General features: G+C 42.4%; 1 protein-coding gene across 1 annotated transcript in view; it reads right to left on the bottom strand.

Annotated features, from left to right (window-relative positions):
* Window positions 1-620: 620 nt before the first annotated feature.
* LOC132394450 (H-2 class II histocompatibility antigen, E-S beta chain-like) overlaps window positions 621-16911 on the bottom strand; it is a 35693-nt gene continuing 19402 nt past the window's right edge. Inside the window, exons 3-6 of the mRNA XM_059970622.1 lie at window positions 14905-15189; window positions 8054-8170; window positions 1672-1701; window positions 621-1035 (exon numbers count right to left, since the gene is read on the bottom strand). Coding sequence (XP_059826605.1) covers window positions 1019-1035; window positions 1672-1701; window positions 8054-8170; window positions 14905-15189 — 449 coding nt within the window. The 3' untranslated portion in view covers window positions 621-1018. The remainder of the gene's footprint in view (window positions 1036-1671; window positions 1702-8053; window positions 8171-14904; window positions 15190-16911) is intronic.

Raw genomic sequence — 16911 nt, 5'->3', positions numbered from 1 at the left:
CCTCCCCACCCCACTCCACCCCCAATTGGGATGTTCCATTCTAGTCACCCTTCACAGTTGAAGGCATTTTTCCCTTCTGTACTCATTCAGCCAGATTGTTAAAGCTCCCCCATCACTAATCAGCCACAAACCACAATGAGTTCCCAATGCTAATTTTATTTTAAATTTCCAGCATCTGCCTTGATTTTCAACAATGATTTGCCTCTGCCCTGGAGGGTGGCTCAGCCAGAGAAAAGGACAGTGGAGAAAGGAATCAATTGGACTTAGACAACCCACATCCAGTTTCCACAGTGACTTCTCCCCCAGTCTCTCCAACCCCAGGACTAGAGTCATTTGGTGCCATCAGGATGAACATTGAAGTCTGAGTCAATGTTTGTCCCTCAACTGAGGGAGATTGAGGGCCCATCCCTTCTACTTAAGGATGAGGGTTTAACCACTCTACCCCAGGCAGGGAAGAATTTGCAGAATGAGACATATCAATCTTAACACTGGACCAAATACTTGGAGGGTTGTAGATGGCAGACCCATTGTCCAGTGAGGAATTAAGCTGCCACATGGGTGAGAGCAGCTGAGAAAACCAGAGTGACAAATACTGGAGAAGAGTGACAGCAAGCAATGAGTAGGCGTCACAAAGTGTTTAATCAAAACCATGCCATCAATATAAAGATCAATGTTTGCAATAAAATCATTTACAAACTGTAGAGAATAGTAATATTTAAGATGCCGATTTACAGTTAGAGATTGGGGTGTTGTTATAGCATTCAGGAAGGATTATTACAGGACATTTGGGAATGATCCCCGAACGCGTCAGAAATAGATCGACTCCAGTTTACAAGCTACAGTCACACTGTGTTCAGCAGGGTTGAGCTTACAGTGAACCTTTACACTGCTTCTTAGAGGGAACTGCTTCCAAAGCCCATAGAGCAGCTTCCTACCCACTGGTCAGAGTCCTGGGGCAGCCAGCAGGTTTGAACCATCATTGAGGGTAGAAACTGCACTTGGGGCTGGGTTAACTGATTTATGGGCTCATCAGACCTGAAACAGAGGATGGAGAGATATCAGTGTCCAGACAAGAGCATGAGGACTGCTCCACCTTTACAAACCCCTCCTAATGGTATATTGACCTCTGTACTACACACAGGGTCCCTAGTGACAGTTCCACCTTTATACTCCCTCCCCCCACCCCCATTGGTTACATGACATGTCCACTGTGTACAGGGAGCTCCACAGGCAGCATTTAGTGTTGCTGCCTCAACTCCAGTGACAGGTTCAATCCTGACCTCCAGCACTCTGGAGTCTACATTCTCCCTGTGACCATATAGGTTACCATCCATCCCCCTCCCCACCACCCCTAGTGTTCTGCTTCCCTCCCAAATCCCAACATTGTGCAGGTCAGTGTGGGTTAACTGGCTGCTGTAGCCTAGAGAATTTTGGGGAAGAGGGGAAGGTGATGGACATGGGAGAGAGTGCATTAGTGAAATAAGTGAGGTCATGGAATTGCCATGGGCTGGCGGTAGATCAATGGACTGAAAGACCCCAGTGCTGTAAATGTGACAAACGAGATGCTTCACTTGATCTTGGCACTTGCTTCAAACAAGCTTATTCACCAATAACTACCATATTCCTTCCCAAACCACTGGGGTGACTACAACCTTCCCTTGGGATACTCACGTGGGCCGTGACTGCTGGAATCCAGAATAGCTGAAAAAGAAAGTCGATGCGGTTAGTAGGTCAGTGACAGAGTCAAACCAAGTGCAGCATTGGTCTGGTAGGGAGTGTGCTCCTCATTTGCTCACTAATAGTTAAAGTTCAGTGCCTGTTGATCCAACTTCAGTAACCCTGATGCATCACACTAATACCCAGGGAACTCCCAGTCACTCTCAAGATAAACCAAGTTCAGAAACTTAATTTTACACCAACTCCCAACTACTGCAGAGATGCTGATGGAATGGATTTAGACCCACTCCAATATCAACCTGGCCAATACAGTCTTGTCATGAGTCATTTCATCTCCTATTGACCTTTGGCTTCTCATAACTTAACCTCCTGGCAATCACCACTTGAATATTTGTCAGTTACTCCATCTCCAGTCCTGGCATAAAGAATTCCCAGCATAACCATTCTGAAATTGTACTGGTTGGCCCAAGACCACAAGATATAGGAGCAGAATTAGGTAATCTGGCCCATTGAATCTGCCAACATTTCATCATGGCTGATCTAATTTTACTAAGCCCCCAGTCTCCTGCCTTCTCCCCATATCCTTTCATGCCCTGACCAATCAAGAATCTGTCAAGCTCTGCCTTAAAGACTTGGCCTCCAGTTGCCCCAGCAACAAATTCCACAGATTCACCACTCTGGCTAAAGTTCATCTGTTCTAGAAAGACACCCCTCTATTCCGAGACTGACCTCTGGTCTTGTACTCACACAGAGGAAACACCTGCATATCCACTCTCAAGGCCTTTCACTGTTCCATAGATTTCAATGTCACCCTCTCATTCTTCTTGGTAAAGACATGGCCTCACCAGTGCTTTATAAAGTCTCAACATTACACCCTTGCATTTATATTTTAGTCCTTTTGAAATGAATGCCAACATTGTATTTGCCTTCCTCACCAGACTCAACCTGCAAATTAACCTATAGGAGACCCTGTACAAGGACTCAAGTCCCTTTGCACCTCAAGTTTTTTTGTATCCTCTCCATTTAGAAAATAGTTAACCCTTTCATTTCTTCAACCAAAGTGCATGACCACACTTTCCGACACTATCCCACCTGCCATTTCTTTGTCCATTCTCCTAACCTGTCCAAGTCCTTTCAGTAATTCTTTCAATCCCACTGCCTCCTGCCAATCAGCCACTGCTTTATCCATGCCAGAATCTTTCCTGTAATACCATGGCCTTGTAGTTTGTTAAGCAGCCTCATGTATGGCACTTTGTCAAAGGCCTTAAGAAAATCAACATCAACCAATTCTCCTTTGTCTATCCTGCTTGTTATTTCTTCAAAAGAATTTCAGAACTCATCCTTAAAAATCAACTCCAACATCTTCTCAACCATCGAGGTCAGACTAGTTTCCTTTCTCTTGCCTCTTTCCCTTCTTGGAGGAAAGTGACATTTGCAATTTTCTAGTCCCCTGAACCACTCTAGAATCCAATGATTCTTCAAAGATTACTAATGCCCCCACAATCTTTTCAGCCACCTTTCAGAATCTGAGATGCATACCATCTGGTCCAGGTGACTTACTCACCTGCAGACCTTAGTTTCCCCAAGAACCTGCTTTCTACTTACGCTAACTTCACATACTTCAATAACCTCGACACCTGGAATGTCCACCATACTGCTAGTGTCTTCCATACTTATTCAGTTGGCCATTATTTTGTTGTCCCATTACTACCTCAAGCATCATTTTCTAGCAGTCCAATATCCAACCTCACCTTTTATACTATGTAAATGAAGAAACGTTGTATCCTCCATTATTAACTCTTACTTTTATTTCCTGTCTTCGCCTTCTTAATGACTTAAGTTGCCTTCTGTTGGTTTTTAAAAACTTCCCAATCCTGACTTTCCACTAAGTTTTGCCCTGTTATATGCCCTCTGGCTTTTATGCTGACTTGAGTATATCAAGTGTTAGCAACTTCTCTTGCTAACAGTTGTGACAACTTTGTTTTATTTCTGTCATATTTTAAGTAATTGGATTCAATTATTATACCCTTTATTTGTTATTAAGCCATTAGAATTACTGAAACACTTGTCAAAGCCCAAGGAAGCAGGAGGTTTTGCCCTACAGGATATTAAAGTGTATTACTGGGCTGCCCACCTATCCATTCTTGCATGGTGGAAAAGAAGCCCCACCCTCTAACTCAGGCTCATGCCCAGCATGGTTACTCAGAGCGACTGCTTTGTAAGAAGACTTCCTTACCAGCTCTCCTTAATAGCCCCACTGCAGTTAATAAGTCATATTTTAGTTACAGCTATATGGTTGGCAACACTAAGAATTTGGAAGCAGAATCAACTACACATTAAGACCCCAAAAACTTGTATTGGCACTCCAATTTGTGACAATCATTCATTTTTGCCTGGCCTAAATGATACTGTTTTTTTGTCCTGGAAACAGTGGCATCTGTAATGTAGGTGACCTATATATTAATGGAAACTTTGCCTCATTCGTGCAGTTACAAGCAGTTTACAATATCCCTGCATCTAGTTGTGTTTTTTGATTTTTTTTAATATAAAAGATTTACAGATTTGAGATTATGTTAGGAAATATATACCCAATTTAAGTTTTAGACAAAAACGAGTTCCTGGAGGCAATAAATGAATTTGATCTGGTTACTCATAGTGCCATATCCTATTTATTTATTTAAATTCAGATCCTACATAATGGAGCTTGGGTGAACACTGCAGGTCTTAAACAGACATGGGTGGATGAATTGGGTATAGAACTGACAGGAGGTCTGGGATGAGTGTTTAAAGAGTATACACGATTGTTCAGTCAACGTCAGACAGACTTATACAGTTTAAAACATTATACGGACTCCATTATTCCAAAGTTGCACAGCTTCTACCCTGATGTTTCACCAGTTTGTAATGGATGTAAATCTGAGAACAGTAACTTGTCACATTCATTCTGGTCATGTTGTAAGCTTTAGGCATACTGGAAAAGTATTTTTCACTGTTTCTGAGGCTAATGGGAAGTGGTGGGAACCAGACCTGCTCAGCCATCCTTGGAGCAATGAGTCAATAAGTATGAAAAATGGCTGTATTGTTTGGAATGGTGATGCTAAGAAGTTAATCCTGTAAATGTGGAAAATTAACTCTGTGCCTACATATGATCTGTGGCTGAGAGAACTGGCAAATACTTTACATTTGGAGAGACTGAGACTATGTAATGAGGACAGAGGGGACATCTTTGAAAGGATATGGGACCCTGTATTGGACTTTCTTACGGGGTGAGGACTGAGGTTTTTGGTGCGGTGCACCTCTGCTGTGTCAGTTTACTTTTGCCTTTATATTATTCTCCCTTTTGCTGCTCAATATTTAATTTTATTTTGTTATGGTCGTGGTTTTTGGGGACGTGCTGTAATTTTTTGTTGTTTGTAGAAGAGAATAAAAAATATTGATAAAACAACTTTCCTTTAGAATATTTCTCTTTGGGAAGTACATCCTGTGCTTTCTGAATTGCTTCCAGAAATTCCAGTCATTACTACGCTACCATCATCTCTGTCAGTGTTCCTTACCAATCAATTCTGGTCAACTCCTCATGCATCTGCATTTCCCTTCACTCTAATACTGATGCATCTGACTAACCTCAAATTTCAGGGTAAATTTAATATTATGAACACTTGACCAAGGTTTTTTACCTCAAGCTCTAATCAATTTTGGTTCATTGCACAATATCCAATAGCTGATGCTCCAGTGGGCTCAACCACCAGCTGCTTTAAAAAGTCATCTTGCAGGCACTCTAGAAATTCCTCCACTGTAATCCAGCACCAACCCGATTTTTGCAATCTACCTGCATACTGAAGCCTTGCCCATTACTATTGTAACATTGCCCTTTTGACATGCATTTTTCATTTCCCATTATTTGTAGGCCACATCCTTAATGCTGTTTTGGGTCTGTGTATAACTCCATGTCTTTTCACCCTTACAGTTCTTTAGTTCTATCCACAATGATTCAACACCTTCCAACTGCACATCACCCCTTTCTAATGATTTGATTTCATTTTTCAACCAGAGCAACACCCCTCTACCTTCCTGCCTATCCTTTTGATACAATGTGCATCCTAGGACATTGAATCATGGATAAAAGATTATAGTTGGGAGCTCAGTGATGCCTACATCATACCTGCCATTTGAAACTGTGCTGCAAATTCATCTACCTATACCATATACTGCATGCATTCAGATACACCTAGTCTTTTATTTACCCTTTGGTTTTGCCTGTCTTTTACATTGCAACTCATGCTGTTGGCTGCAACTTTGCCCTAACAGCCTCTCTTCACTACACATTGCCCATTTGTAAACCAGCTACCTCATCTTCAGCACTGTTATCTGTCTTTCCTACAATCCTTCTTGCATTGAAATACAGGCAGCTCAGGACACTAGTTGCACCATGCTCAACCTTTTGATTCCCGACTTTGAGGAATTATCAAGATCCACCTTCACAGTTTCTCCACCAACTGTTCTGGCACTGCTCCCCACCTCCTGCAAACCCCAACATGCAGCATTAACAAACCCTCTGGCTAGGATTTGCCCCAGCCAGTTCAAGTGCAAGCCCCCTCTTCTGTATAGGTCCCACCTTCCACCTAATGATCCAAAAATCAAATCTCCTCTCTCCTATACCAACTCCTTACCATGTATTAAACTGTAATCTTCCTAGTTCTGGCCTCACTAGCAGGTGGCACAGGTAGCAATCCTGAGATCGCAACCCCAGAGGTCCTGCCCTTTAACTTTGCACTCAACTCCCTGTGCAAAACCTCACTCATCCTTCCCATGTCATTGGTACCTACATGACCATGACTTCACTTAATGCTGAGGACTCAATCCAAGGTGTCCCAGACCCCAGTGCCCAGGAGGCAACATACCATCCAGGAATCTCATTCTCACCCACAGAACCTCCTGTCTGATATCCTTTAGCCTTCTGAATAATCAAGTTCATCCAGTTCCAGGTCCAACTCCTTAATGTTGTTTGCTAGAAGCCGAGCTGGATGCACTTCTTGCAGTTGCAGTCGTCAGAGACACTGGAGGTCTGTGACTTCCCACATCCTGGAAGAGGAGCATTTCACTATCCTGCTTGTCATCCTTACTGACCTAGCTGAGCAGTTATGAAGAGAAGTGGAAAAAACTTGAGCTTTTCTTTCCTTTTTGACTGAAGCCCTGAAGAGCTGAAGCCTTAAGATCACCACTCAGACAGCAGCCGCTGTGCTTGACCCACCTTCATTTAATTTGCTCTTACTAATCAATCCCAAATGCCAGTTGGTTGCTAGTCACAGCTCTGTTGTGCTGCTGAGACCTGCTGCTGCCTCTTGCCCTCTCCAAACTTCTAATGTCTGGATAGACCACTGGTCAATGGACCTACGTCCATGTAGTATTGCCCAGAAAGAAATTCCTCTCCTGAATGGCAACTCCTATTCATAAACCGTGCATTCCCTCAATTTTGTCCCAATATCGCTTGATTGTAAATGATTCAGCTCTTCCTTTTCACACTTAACCTATTCATTCCAGGAAAGAACAGAACATTCCCCATTTACTCCAATGCCAGCACATCCTGTCCAGTGCTCCTCTTTCATACTGCTCAACTCTTGCAATAGGCTACTGCATGAGATTTGAGACATTAACACTCAGCTGAGAAAATTCAAGCAGGAAAAGCCACTGCACCTTTGGCATTCAAAAATGCATGTTAAATAGAGTCACTCAAACACTCACTTATCTCTGGTCTATTTCTCAGTTTAGTGTTCCTAAAGCATTAATCATGCAACTGGAAATATTTGACCAGAAATTCTAGCTGAGAATGGAATTTCTACTCTTTCTGGCCCATTAGAAGCACAATATAGAGAATCTCAGCATCTGCTGACCCATGGCTGAACTCTGCCTCACTACTGGAGTGAAGACCAGTTATACTCACAGGGGATGGAACACTCAGTGCTTAGCCAAGAGGTAACTGAATGACTGCTAATTTAGGAAAAAGTCCTAACCCATCCTGGACTTGCACCAGTCAGCAATGGAAATAGGAAGCTGGAGCCAATATCCAGATATTGATGGAGCAGAGGGGGAGGGTCCAGATTCACAACCTCCCACTCCAAGCTTCACCCTGTCCCAGAAGATTGGGGATTGGGTGGGGGGGAAGAAGGAGGAAGAAAAATCATTCAGGGACAGACCCTTCAAGCCTATCACATCCATGCTGATCCTGGGAAAAAGCAAATAATTCACTGAAATAGTCAAAATATAATAGAACAATTTATGACTTTGGATCCTAAGTAGAGTAGATGCATGAAAGGAATGCATGTTAGCTGGACCCCAGAGCAGAAGGTGCAGTTGCCCACTTAAGACAGAAGCTTACCTTTTGCATTCTTCAGCTTCATTATAACCGCTGCCAGCAGGATGAGCAGCCCAATCACAAACCCCAAAGCTCCCACGATGATCTTTGTTCTCTCCGATTCTGGCGTAGTCTGCACTTCTGTCCAAGGGAAACGATTTGTTAGAGCAGGTTGGGGAGATGTCTGGGACCAAGACACTGCAACCAGCAAGGTTTGACACTGGAATAATCTCCATCTGTATCAGGGGAATTATCTCCAGCTGTAGAACAGTGTTGTAAGTTTTAAAATCAGAAATTAAGTGGAGAAATTAACTCCCCACACCTTTTCTGGGGCCATCAGAAGTGCAATGCAGAAACCCTGTGGGATGCAGGAATTTGTGGTAACGAGCTAGTTCAGGGCAAACATTTGGTAGCCCCCAGGGTTTCAGTAACATTTACACAACTTTCTGCACATTGAACATTGTACTTGATTTAACTGTGCAGCACATTAATCAGCATCTGACAATAATGAAAAGTCAGCAACTTATTTCCCAGTGCTCATGTATGACCCCAAATTCATTCATAGCTTTTCACACCAGACAGTCAGCCATTCTAGTCTATTGTGTAATGTCAGGATTGGTCTCTTTTCGGATTAACCAGGTCACAGTATGAATGTTCCTGACTAGACAGTTTTTAAAAAAAAAGCCGAGTGGTTAGCTCGACACTCAACCCGGCACCGATGGAAAGCGCGCCCTGGGGGCGACTGCATTCGAACTCGGGAGCCTTTGTTCCAAAGTCCAGCGCTGATGCCATTGCGCCACCAGCCATCCCACATGGCCCCAAATGAGAAATATTGGCTACTTGTCCATTGATACCACTTCTGAATGTTTCCAACATTTAAATATGAAAGTGTCAGAGCAATATAACACAGATAAAGGCCCTCCAGCCCAGCATCCATGCCAACCATTGTGTACCAATTTCTTGCATTCAGCCCATATCCCTCCAAGAACTGCTCTTGTGGGCTTCTCAAGTTATACTATTCTACCTGCCTCAGCCATTTCCTCTGGCAGCTTGTTACATATATTCACCACCCACTGCCCCATGAAAAGCTGTACCTTTAAGCATTGCCCTCACCCCAAGTCTATACCCCCTAGTTTCAGACCAACTTGGGGTAAAGATCGTTACCATCCACATTACCTGTGCTCCAGTTTATAAACTTCAAGATTGTTCTCCTATACTCAAAAGGCTTTCGCCATCACTCAGGCAATCCAGCCCTGGCAATACTCACTTTTCTGCACCCTTGCTATTTAACCAAGGCTCGTTAACAGGGTGTGATGAAAACCACAGTACTCCAGGTGCAGCCGCACAAATAACAAACAATAGCAATGTAACAGCCCAACTCTTACTTAATACCCTGACTATTGAAGGCCAGTGTGTTAAAGCTTCATCATCTAGTCTCTCTGTGATACAGCATACAATGAAATGTATTTGAATAGAGGGATCTTGGCCTACAATTATCCTCTAGTGCCCTACCATTCATCGAAACCGTACACTGGCTTGATTTTCCCCAAATGCAAAGATTAGGTTTGTCACATGTATATCAAAACACACAGCAAGAAGTCATGTCAACTCAAATCAGTGATCGTGCTAGGGCAGCTGCAAGTATCACCACATTGATGCCAACATAGCAAGGCTACAACTCCATCACAAACATACATTTTTTGAATGTGGGAGGAAACCAGAGCACCTAGAAGAAATCCATGTAGTCATGGGGAGTGTATAAACACCTTACAGATAGAATTGAATCCTGTCTTACAGCTGGCACTAATAGCTTTACTCGAACCATTCCGCTGCCCTCATTTGTATTAAATCTGTCACTCTTCAGCAGACTTCCCCAACTGATAAGAATCTTCTGGTAATCTTATGATAACGTTCACCATCAACATCACCATCAACGTCCAATTTCATACCATCCACAAAGTTACTACACAAACCTTGCTGATTTGGATGAAATGCACAAGCTTCCAGAATCAGTTGATGTTGCTCGCTTGGATTTTCAGGACGCCTTTGACGGGTGCCACACATGATACTGCTAAACAGGGTGATGCTGGCATGGATGGAGGGTTGGCTGGCTGGTGGGGGGGCAGGGGATGGGAATGAGTGGGGCCGTTTGTGGCTGCTGCAGGTTGGTAGTGTTCCCCTGGGGTTGGTTTTGGTTCTGCTGCTTTTCACATTGTGTGCTAGTGATCTGGAATACAGAGTTGATGGCTTTGTGACCAAAATTGCAGATTTCCCCTCCAAGGATAGGTTGAGGGACAGGTGATGCTGAGGAGGTGAGAGTACTGCAGATAGATATGGATGAATTGGGAGGGTGGGGGAGGAAGTGGAATACAGTGTATGGAGGTGTATGGTCATTTGCTTTGGTGGAAGGAATAGGGGTGTTTTCTAGGCGGAGAGTGAATCTGGAAATCAGAGGTTCTAGGACTCCAGAGGCTTAATGCTGGATTCCTAGGGTTGACTCACAGGTTAAGTTGGAGGTAAGGACGACAGATGCAATGATGGCATTCGTTTCGGTAGGATTAGGATATAGAGGCAAGGAGGTGATGCTGTAGCTTTGTGGAGCATTGATCAGACGGCAGTTGGATATTGTGAGCAGTTTTGACTTACGTGTCTATGGAGGGATCTGCTGGCTTTGGGGGGAGTTCGGGGAATGTCTGGGTTGATGCGTGGGGAGTGTTTGATGGCTCTGGGCTTGTGCTCACTTCAGAAGGATGAGGGCAAATCATTGAAACACTGAATACTAAGAGGCTTAGGCAGAGTGGCTGTGGAGGGGGTGTTTCCAAAAGTGGGTGGGTCTGGGACCGGTGGGGGCACTGCCTCAGAGTACAGGAGTGTCCCTTTGGAACAGGACTAGAGAAATTTCTTTAGTCAGAGGGTGGTGGAATTCATTGTCATTTAAACCCAATGAATCAACCTCCACAGCATTATTTGGGGCAGAGATTGGTGGGTTCTTGTTTGGTGGGGACATCAGGGGCTATGGGGCAAGGCTGAAGAATGAGATTGAGGGGGAAATTAACCAGCTCTAATTGAATGTTGGAGCAACTTGATGGGATGAATGGCATAATATTGAGAGGTCTTGCAGTTTAAATGCCCTTTGCTCAGCTACATTGCAGTTTGGCACGTTTGCATGTTGGTTGCTTGTCCAGCCAGTTGAGTGTGGTCTTCATTGATTCTATTAAGCTTTTTGGATTTAATGAGCATGCCCGCAAAAAAACAAATCTCAGGGTTGTTTATGGAGATATGTATGCAGTTTGATAATAAATTTACTTTGAACACCAATCTTTATCAAAGGAAACTCATACCAAATGTTAAAATGCCTCATTGCATGCACACATACTTATCACAGCTATGTTACATGCCAGGGTCACACATTTTACACACCGTCAGCTCTTCCAACAATACTCCAAAATCATCCAAACCAGATTGCCCAAATAACTCTCCTTACACTGGCAGGTGGAACACAACCCAAGGAAAGAGCAAATTGTAAAGGCTGGAGGTACATTTGCATGACCAGATCTCAAAGGAGATAGTAATGACCAATTATTGGGAGAGCCATTGATGAGGCTGTGGCCAACAGCAGAGATAGACTCACTGAAAATGAAGGTATCCTCGAACCTAACTTATGTTTTTCCTGATACTAAATCTCACAACTTGTAAGTTCACAGCTATTGCTGATGACCTATTATAATGTAGTTAAGCAATTTGACTTTGATGTTAGGTCAGCCACTATATAATCATTTGTATATTTCATTTAGTAGTTAGAAGCACTTGTTGGAAGTCAAGAGTTTCAAACAATATTTGAATCTGCCTTTTGTTAGAATGGTGAGAATTACTGTCTTTTTTACATTGGCTCTTTGCATACTGTAACATGTTGGTGATTAATAAAACCGCCTTCAACTACAACTAAACAAAGAAATGCACAAGCTTCCAACACCCACATCATGACCACTAATCTGTCTCAATTCCAGAAAATTTACAACCACCATCTTTCCAACTCCAAGCAAATTTTGAACCTACGTAATTAGCTCTTGATTTTATGAGACCAAACCTTCCAGAACAGTCTGCATGCAGAACCTTGAAGTTCTTAAAGACCAAATGGGCAAATCCATGATACTACCTTTAATTTGTTTATCTCTTCAAAAACAAATTTATCAACCATGACTTTCCATAAAAAAGCTATGCATACTCCTAATCAGACTATCTATTCAAATACTGGTAAGTCCTGTCACTCAATTCCCTCCAGCAACTTCCTCACCGAGGTCAGAGTGACTGGGCTGAGTTCCTTGTTCCTAGCTTGTTCCTGCCACCTTTCTTGAAAACCTAAGTCACCTTCTAGCATTCAGGAACTTGTGGCTAAAAGTCAAGGGCTTCTACAATCTAATCTCCATCTTCTCAAAGTCCAAAGATAGACTTCAGTTGCTAGGAATTATTCACCATAATGCACTGCAAGGCTTTAAATACCTCCTGCCAATGTGAATGTTGTCCAAAGCAGCTCCACTTCTCATTACCTCTGGAGTGGCTCTTCAGTAATTTATTAAAAATCATTTTCTGTAGTTCAGGACATATGCTGGCTGGCTGATCTCTAAAGGGACTTACTCCCTAGCCACCCTTAAAATTACCAAGGAACCCTTTTTCTTCATCTCACCTGCCAGATCAATGTCACAACTACCAGATTTCCCTCGAGTATCCTGATTCAAAGGATACTCACCTCTTACCTCCCAAATCCAACATACAATTTCAATTTCTTGACCACAGCCTCAATCTCAGCTAGGGTTCCCCTTCACCCAAACAGATGGTGCACCTGTACACTTGATATATTGCTCTTAAGTCTCCCATTCACCATTCATTCCTTTCCCTTCAAACAGGCTCTCCTAATTGTCCTCTAGATTAGGTAATTCCCCCACAATTAGCCATGCTTCAGTTTAGGGCCCCAATCTGTGAATTTATCCCATCTTTGCCCATCACTGACAGAATTAGTATCACTAGAGCCAAGGTGCTCCCTGACTGCCACTTCACTACTATATCCAAGGTTGAGTATTGCATCTTCCTGAATATGGCCCTCTGTATTGTCTGAAAGTTTCCTGGATACATTTTAAATAATCCATTCTGTCCAGGCCATTAATACCAATTTGTTTAGTCAGTACTTATGTTAAGTTTTCCTAATACAACTTCAGTTTTCTTAAAGGTTTTATATTTCTGGGATCTGCAATATTTTTTTATTTGCAATTTAAAGCTCCCTCTTCACTTTGAAGATGTAAACCTCTTGCTCAGTTAGGACCAAATCATTGACATGGCACAGAAAGCAAGGGACAATACTGACAATGAATCCCTACTGGTAAACACTTGACAGACACCATTATCACTCACTTCCTGTCACAATCTCAATCCAATTTACCTCTTCCTGTATCCCAGGGGCATTCAATTGGACCATTCTACATGACACTTGTCAAAATCTGTGCAGGTGAAGGCACTGATGTCCCTCTTGCTGTTATCACAAATGGGCATCACCTTAAATTTTAAATTTACAGTACCTGTTCAGTTATCCAGCCTTTTCAAAGCCTACCTTAGTATTTTACAACATTTTGCAAGCACGCTTAACTATTTGTTTCAACTGTTCTTTCCTTTAGCTATGACAGCTCTAGTGCTTCAGAACCACTGACTAGGAGTGACTGATGACACTTGTGTCAGTGGGAGCATTCATACCACAGCTCTGTAGGACAGCTTTGTTGTATGGGTTTGCTGCTTCCATCTATGGGTGATGCTGCAAAGACCAGTTCTCCAAATACAATAACCAGGTTCACAATTGGTTAAATAACCATTGTGTAATAAAAGTCCATTGTGTCCAGAATAGGAATACAGATAAGCTAAAGTAAAATCAAAGTACATTGATGTCATATTAACAAAATTTTTTGCAGGCATTCACAGTAAATACAAAGATACAGCAGAATCAATGAAACATTGCTCAAAGACAAAAAGACCAATTTACAAAAAACAAATCATGCGAACAAAAAGAAAATATATGCAATAAATAAGAACATGAGATGAAGAATTCATAGGTTGTGGGAACAGTTCAGTGATTGGGCCAGAGAAATTATCCTCTCTGGTTCAGGAGCCTGATGGTTGAGGGGAAAATAATGTTCCTGAACCTGGTGGTGTGAGTCCAGAGGATCCTACACTTATTGATCACTTTTGATCCAAGATCAAAACTGCTTTTAAAATGGTATTAGAAAGATTGGAACAAAATTAACTTTCTTATCCTGCATTAATCTGTAATAGTGTAGCATTCTAGAGTTCAGTGTTCAATTTCAGTGCCATCTGCAAGAAGTCTGTACACCCTCTGCTTGGAATAGGTGGGTTATCACCAAGTTTTCCAGCTTTCTACCACAGCCCAAAAAAGATGTACCAGGTAGTCAACTGGTCATTATAAATTGAGCCATAGTTAGGTTAGGGTTAATCAGGTTTGTTAGGGGTTGCTAGAGCAGTGTGGCTTGAAGAGGCTACTCTGCCATAAAAATATTTTTTTTTACATTTGTTGATAGAGTGCAAAGTCTGACAGAACTATTGGAAAAGATGAGGGGAGACAAGCTGGAATAAATCAGCACAAGAGAAAGTAAATATTCTGTTTCCATGGTTGCAGCCTTATCTCTATAATGGGCAAAGAGGTGGTTGAATTCATAGCAGGCCTAGTGAATGACATTGTCCAAAAAGATTTGGAAAGTTCCTCTGGAAAAGCTGTACTTTGTCTTTGTGCCTTATCTATTTAGAAAAGTGTAGAAACTAGTAGACAAGCAAAGACAAAGGCTGCAGAGCACTGGCTCCAGCTATTCTGCACTTACCCCAGTCCATGGTCATGGGCTCCGTCAGGCTGCTGTGCTCCACGTGACAGGTGTATTTATCCCCAGACACTGGGTCATACTGCAGGAGTTCCTCCACCTGGTATGTCCAATCACCATCTGACAACAGGACCGTATTGATGGCTCCATTGGGAACTGGAGCTCCATTCTTCATCCACGTGACTTTAATCTTTGGAGGGTAAAACCCAGTGACATGACATGTGAGCAGGGCCAACTGCCCTGAGTGGGAGGGTGAGACTTTAGGTCGGATGGTGATCTCTGGTTGAACTAGAGGAGAAAGAGTTAAACATGTAGAACAGGGCAACCTCAGACCACCTGATTGGCCTCCATTTACCAAAAACTTTCACTGCAGTGACCCAGCTGCTGAATACTGATTTAAAAAAAACTGATATTCTAGTGAAGATTAATCCAGACAAGGTGGAGATCCCAAATGACTAACGATTTTAGGGACAGCACATTCTGTCTCAGTCTTTGCCACAACTGCAGTATTTATCCACTGTCAGAAGCAGCAAACAACCCAATGTTTTCCTGATTTACAAGACTCCTGCACCAAGCCCATGAACCCCCACTGTTCCTAAAAATTGTCCAACAGTAGCCCAATGTTGTGGCAGTCACAGTGGCAAAAACCGACTGTCAAGAAGTCCAGCATCAACTGCTACTGAAGGTTCAGAGGATTCCCCATCCATTCTTCAGTGAGGTGGAAAGTTTTAGAATGGGGATACTGGCAGCAATTCCTAAAGGCAATTTTCTTTTATGAAATAGCAAATTCCTAAATTCTACGAACAGGTGAAATTTAATCCCAACATATACAAGAATCAAAGGGTAGGACATTAACTAGAAGATTACATATGATCAGTCCCTGCAAAACAGTCCTACAACCAAATATTAATAACTAATAAAATGTTAATGGTGGGTTAGTGAGTTTGCAGATGATCCAATGTTTAGTGGAGTTAGAGACAGTGCAAGGTCTATGAAAGGATACAGAGCAGTTACAGATATGGACAGAAATAGCAGAGGAGTTTAACCTGAGCAGGTGAGAACCTGTACTTTGGGATGCTTAAGGGGAAGCATACTGTAAATGGTAGGTCCCTTAATAGCATTGACTGAGGGATGTTGAGGCTCAAGTCCATTGCTTCCTGAAAGTAGATAGTAAATAATGCATGTGGATGCTTTGATTGAATGGTGCACTGGGTAACATAGTAAGAAAGTCATGGCGCAGCTGTATAAAATTTGAGTTAGACTGCAATTGGGAGTACTGACACCCCATTACAGGAAAATTGTGGGGGCATTGGAGAGGGTGAAGACACCCAATAGGATGCCACTTAGATTAGTGAGGGCAAGGAGATACACAAACTGATTTCTTCCCCTCTCATCCACCCAGAGAAATCAAGGGGAGGTCTAAAAGAAGATCACAAAACTGAGAGAATAAGATGTACAGGGCAGTTTCTAGAATTATAAACAGAGGGGACAGTTGCCTGGAAATTACTATCAGGGAATGTTAGAAGCGGATGCAGCTGTTAGCTCAATGTGAATATACAAGGAATGAAAGATAGTACCGTAGATTCCGGACTACAGAGCGCACCTGATTAAAAGCCGCACGCTCTAATTTTAGAAAGAAAATCAATTTTGTACTTGTACAAGCCGCACCGGATTTTAAGCCGCAGGAGTCCCACGTTGTAATATGAGATATTTACACAGAAAGATATTACACGTGAGGATTTTTTAACTTTTAATTAAATCCGTATGGTAACATAAACAAATACATATTGCAAATGCTTTTTTCCCCCGAACAGTGCATGTAACACAGCTACTTTTAAATATACCTACGTATCGGTAACACACAAATTACGTTGGTATACTTTACTGAACAGTGCACGAACAACATTCCAATATCTCCTAACGACTGGTAAAAAAATATATATACTGCAGCCTACCAGGAAAAGTTATTGATTGCCTTTAACTTAAAAGCTGCACCATATGCTTTTCTTC

The sequence above is a fragment of the Hypanus sabinus genome, chromosome 5 (genome assembly GCF_030144855.1).
Source record: "Hypanus sabinus isolate sHypSab1 chromosome 5, sHypSab1.hap1, whole genome shotgun sequence".
NCBI classification, from domain to species: domain Eukaryota; kingdom Metazoa; phylum Chordata; class Chondrichthyes; order Myliobatiformes; family Dasyatidae; genus Hypanus; species Hypanus sabinus.
Note: the sequence above shows the minus strand (reverse complement) of the source record. Positions and strands in the feature narration are given on the sequence as shown.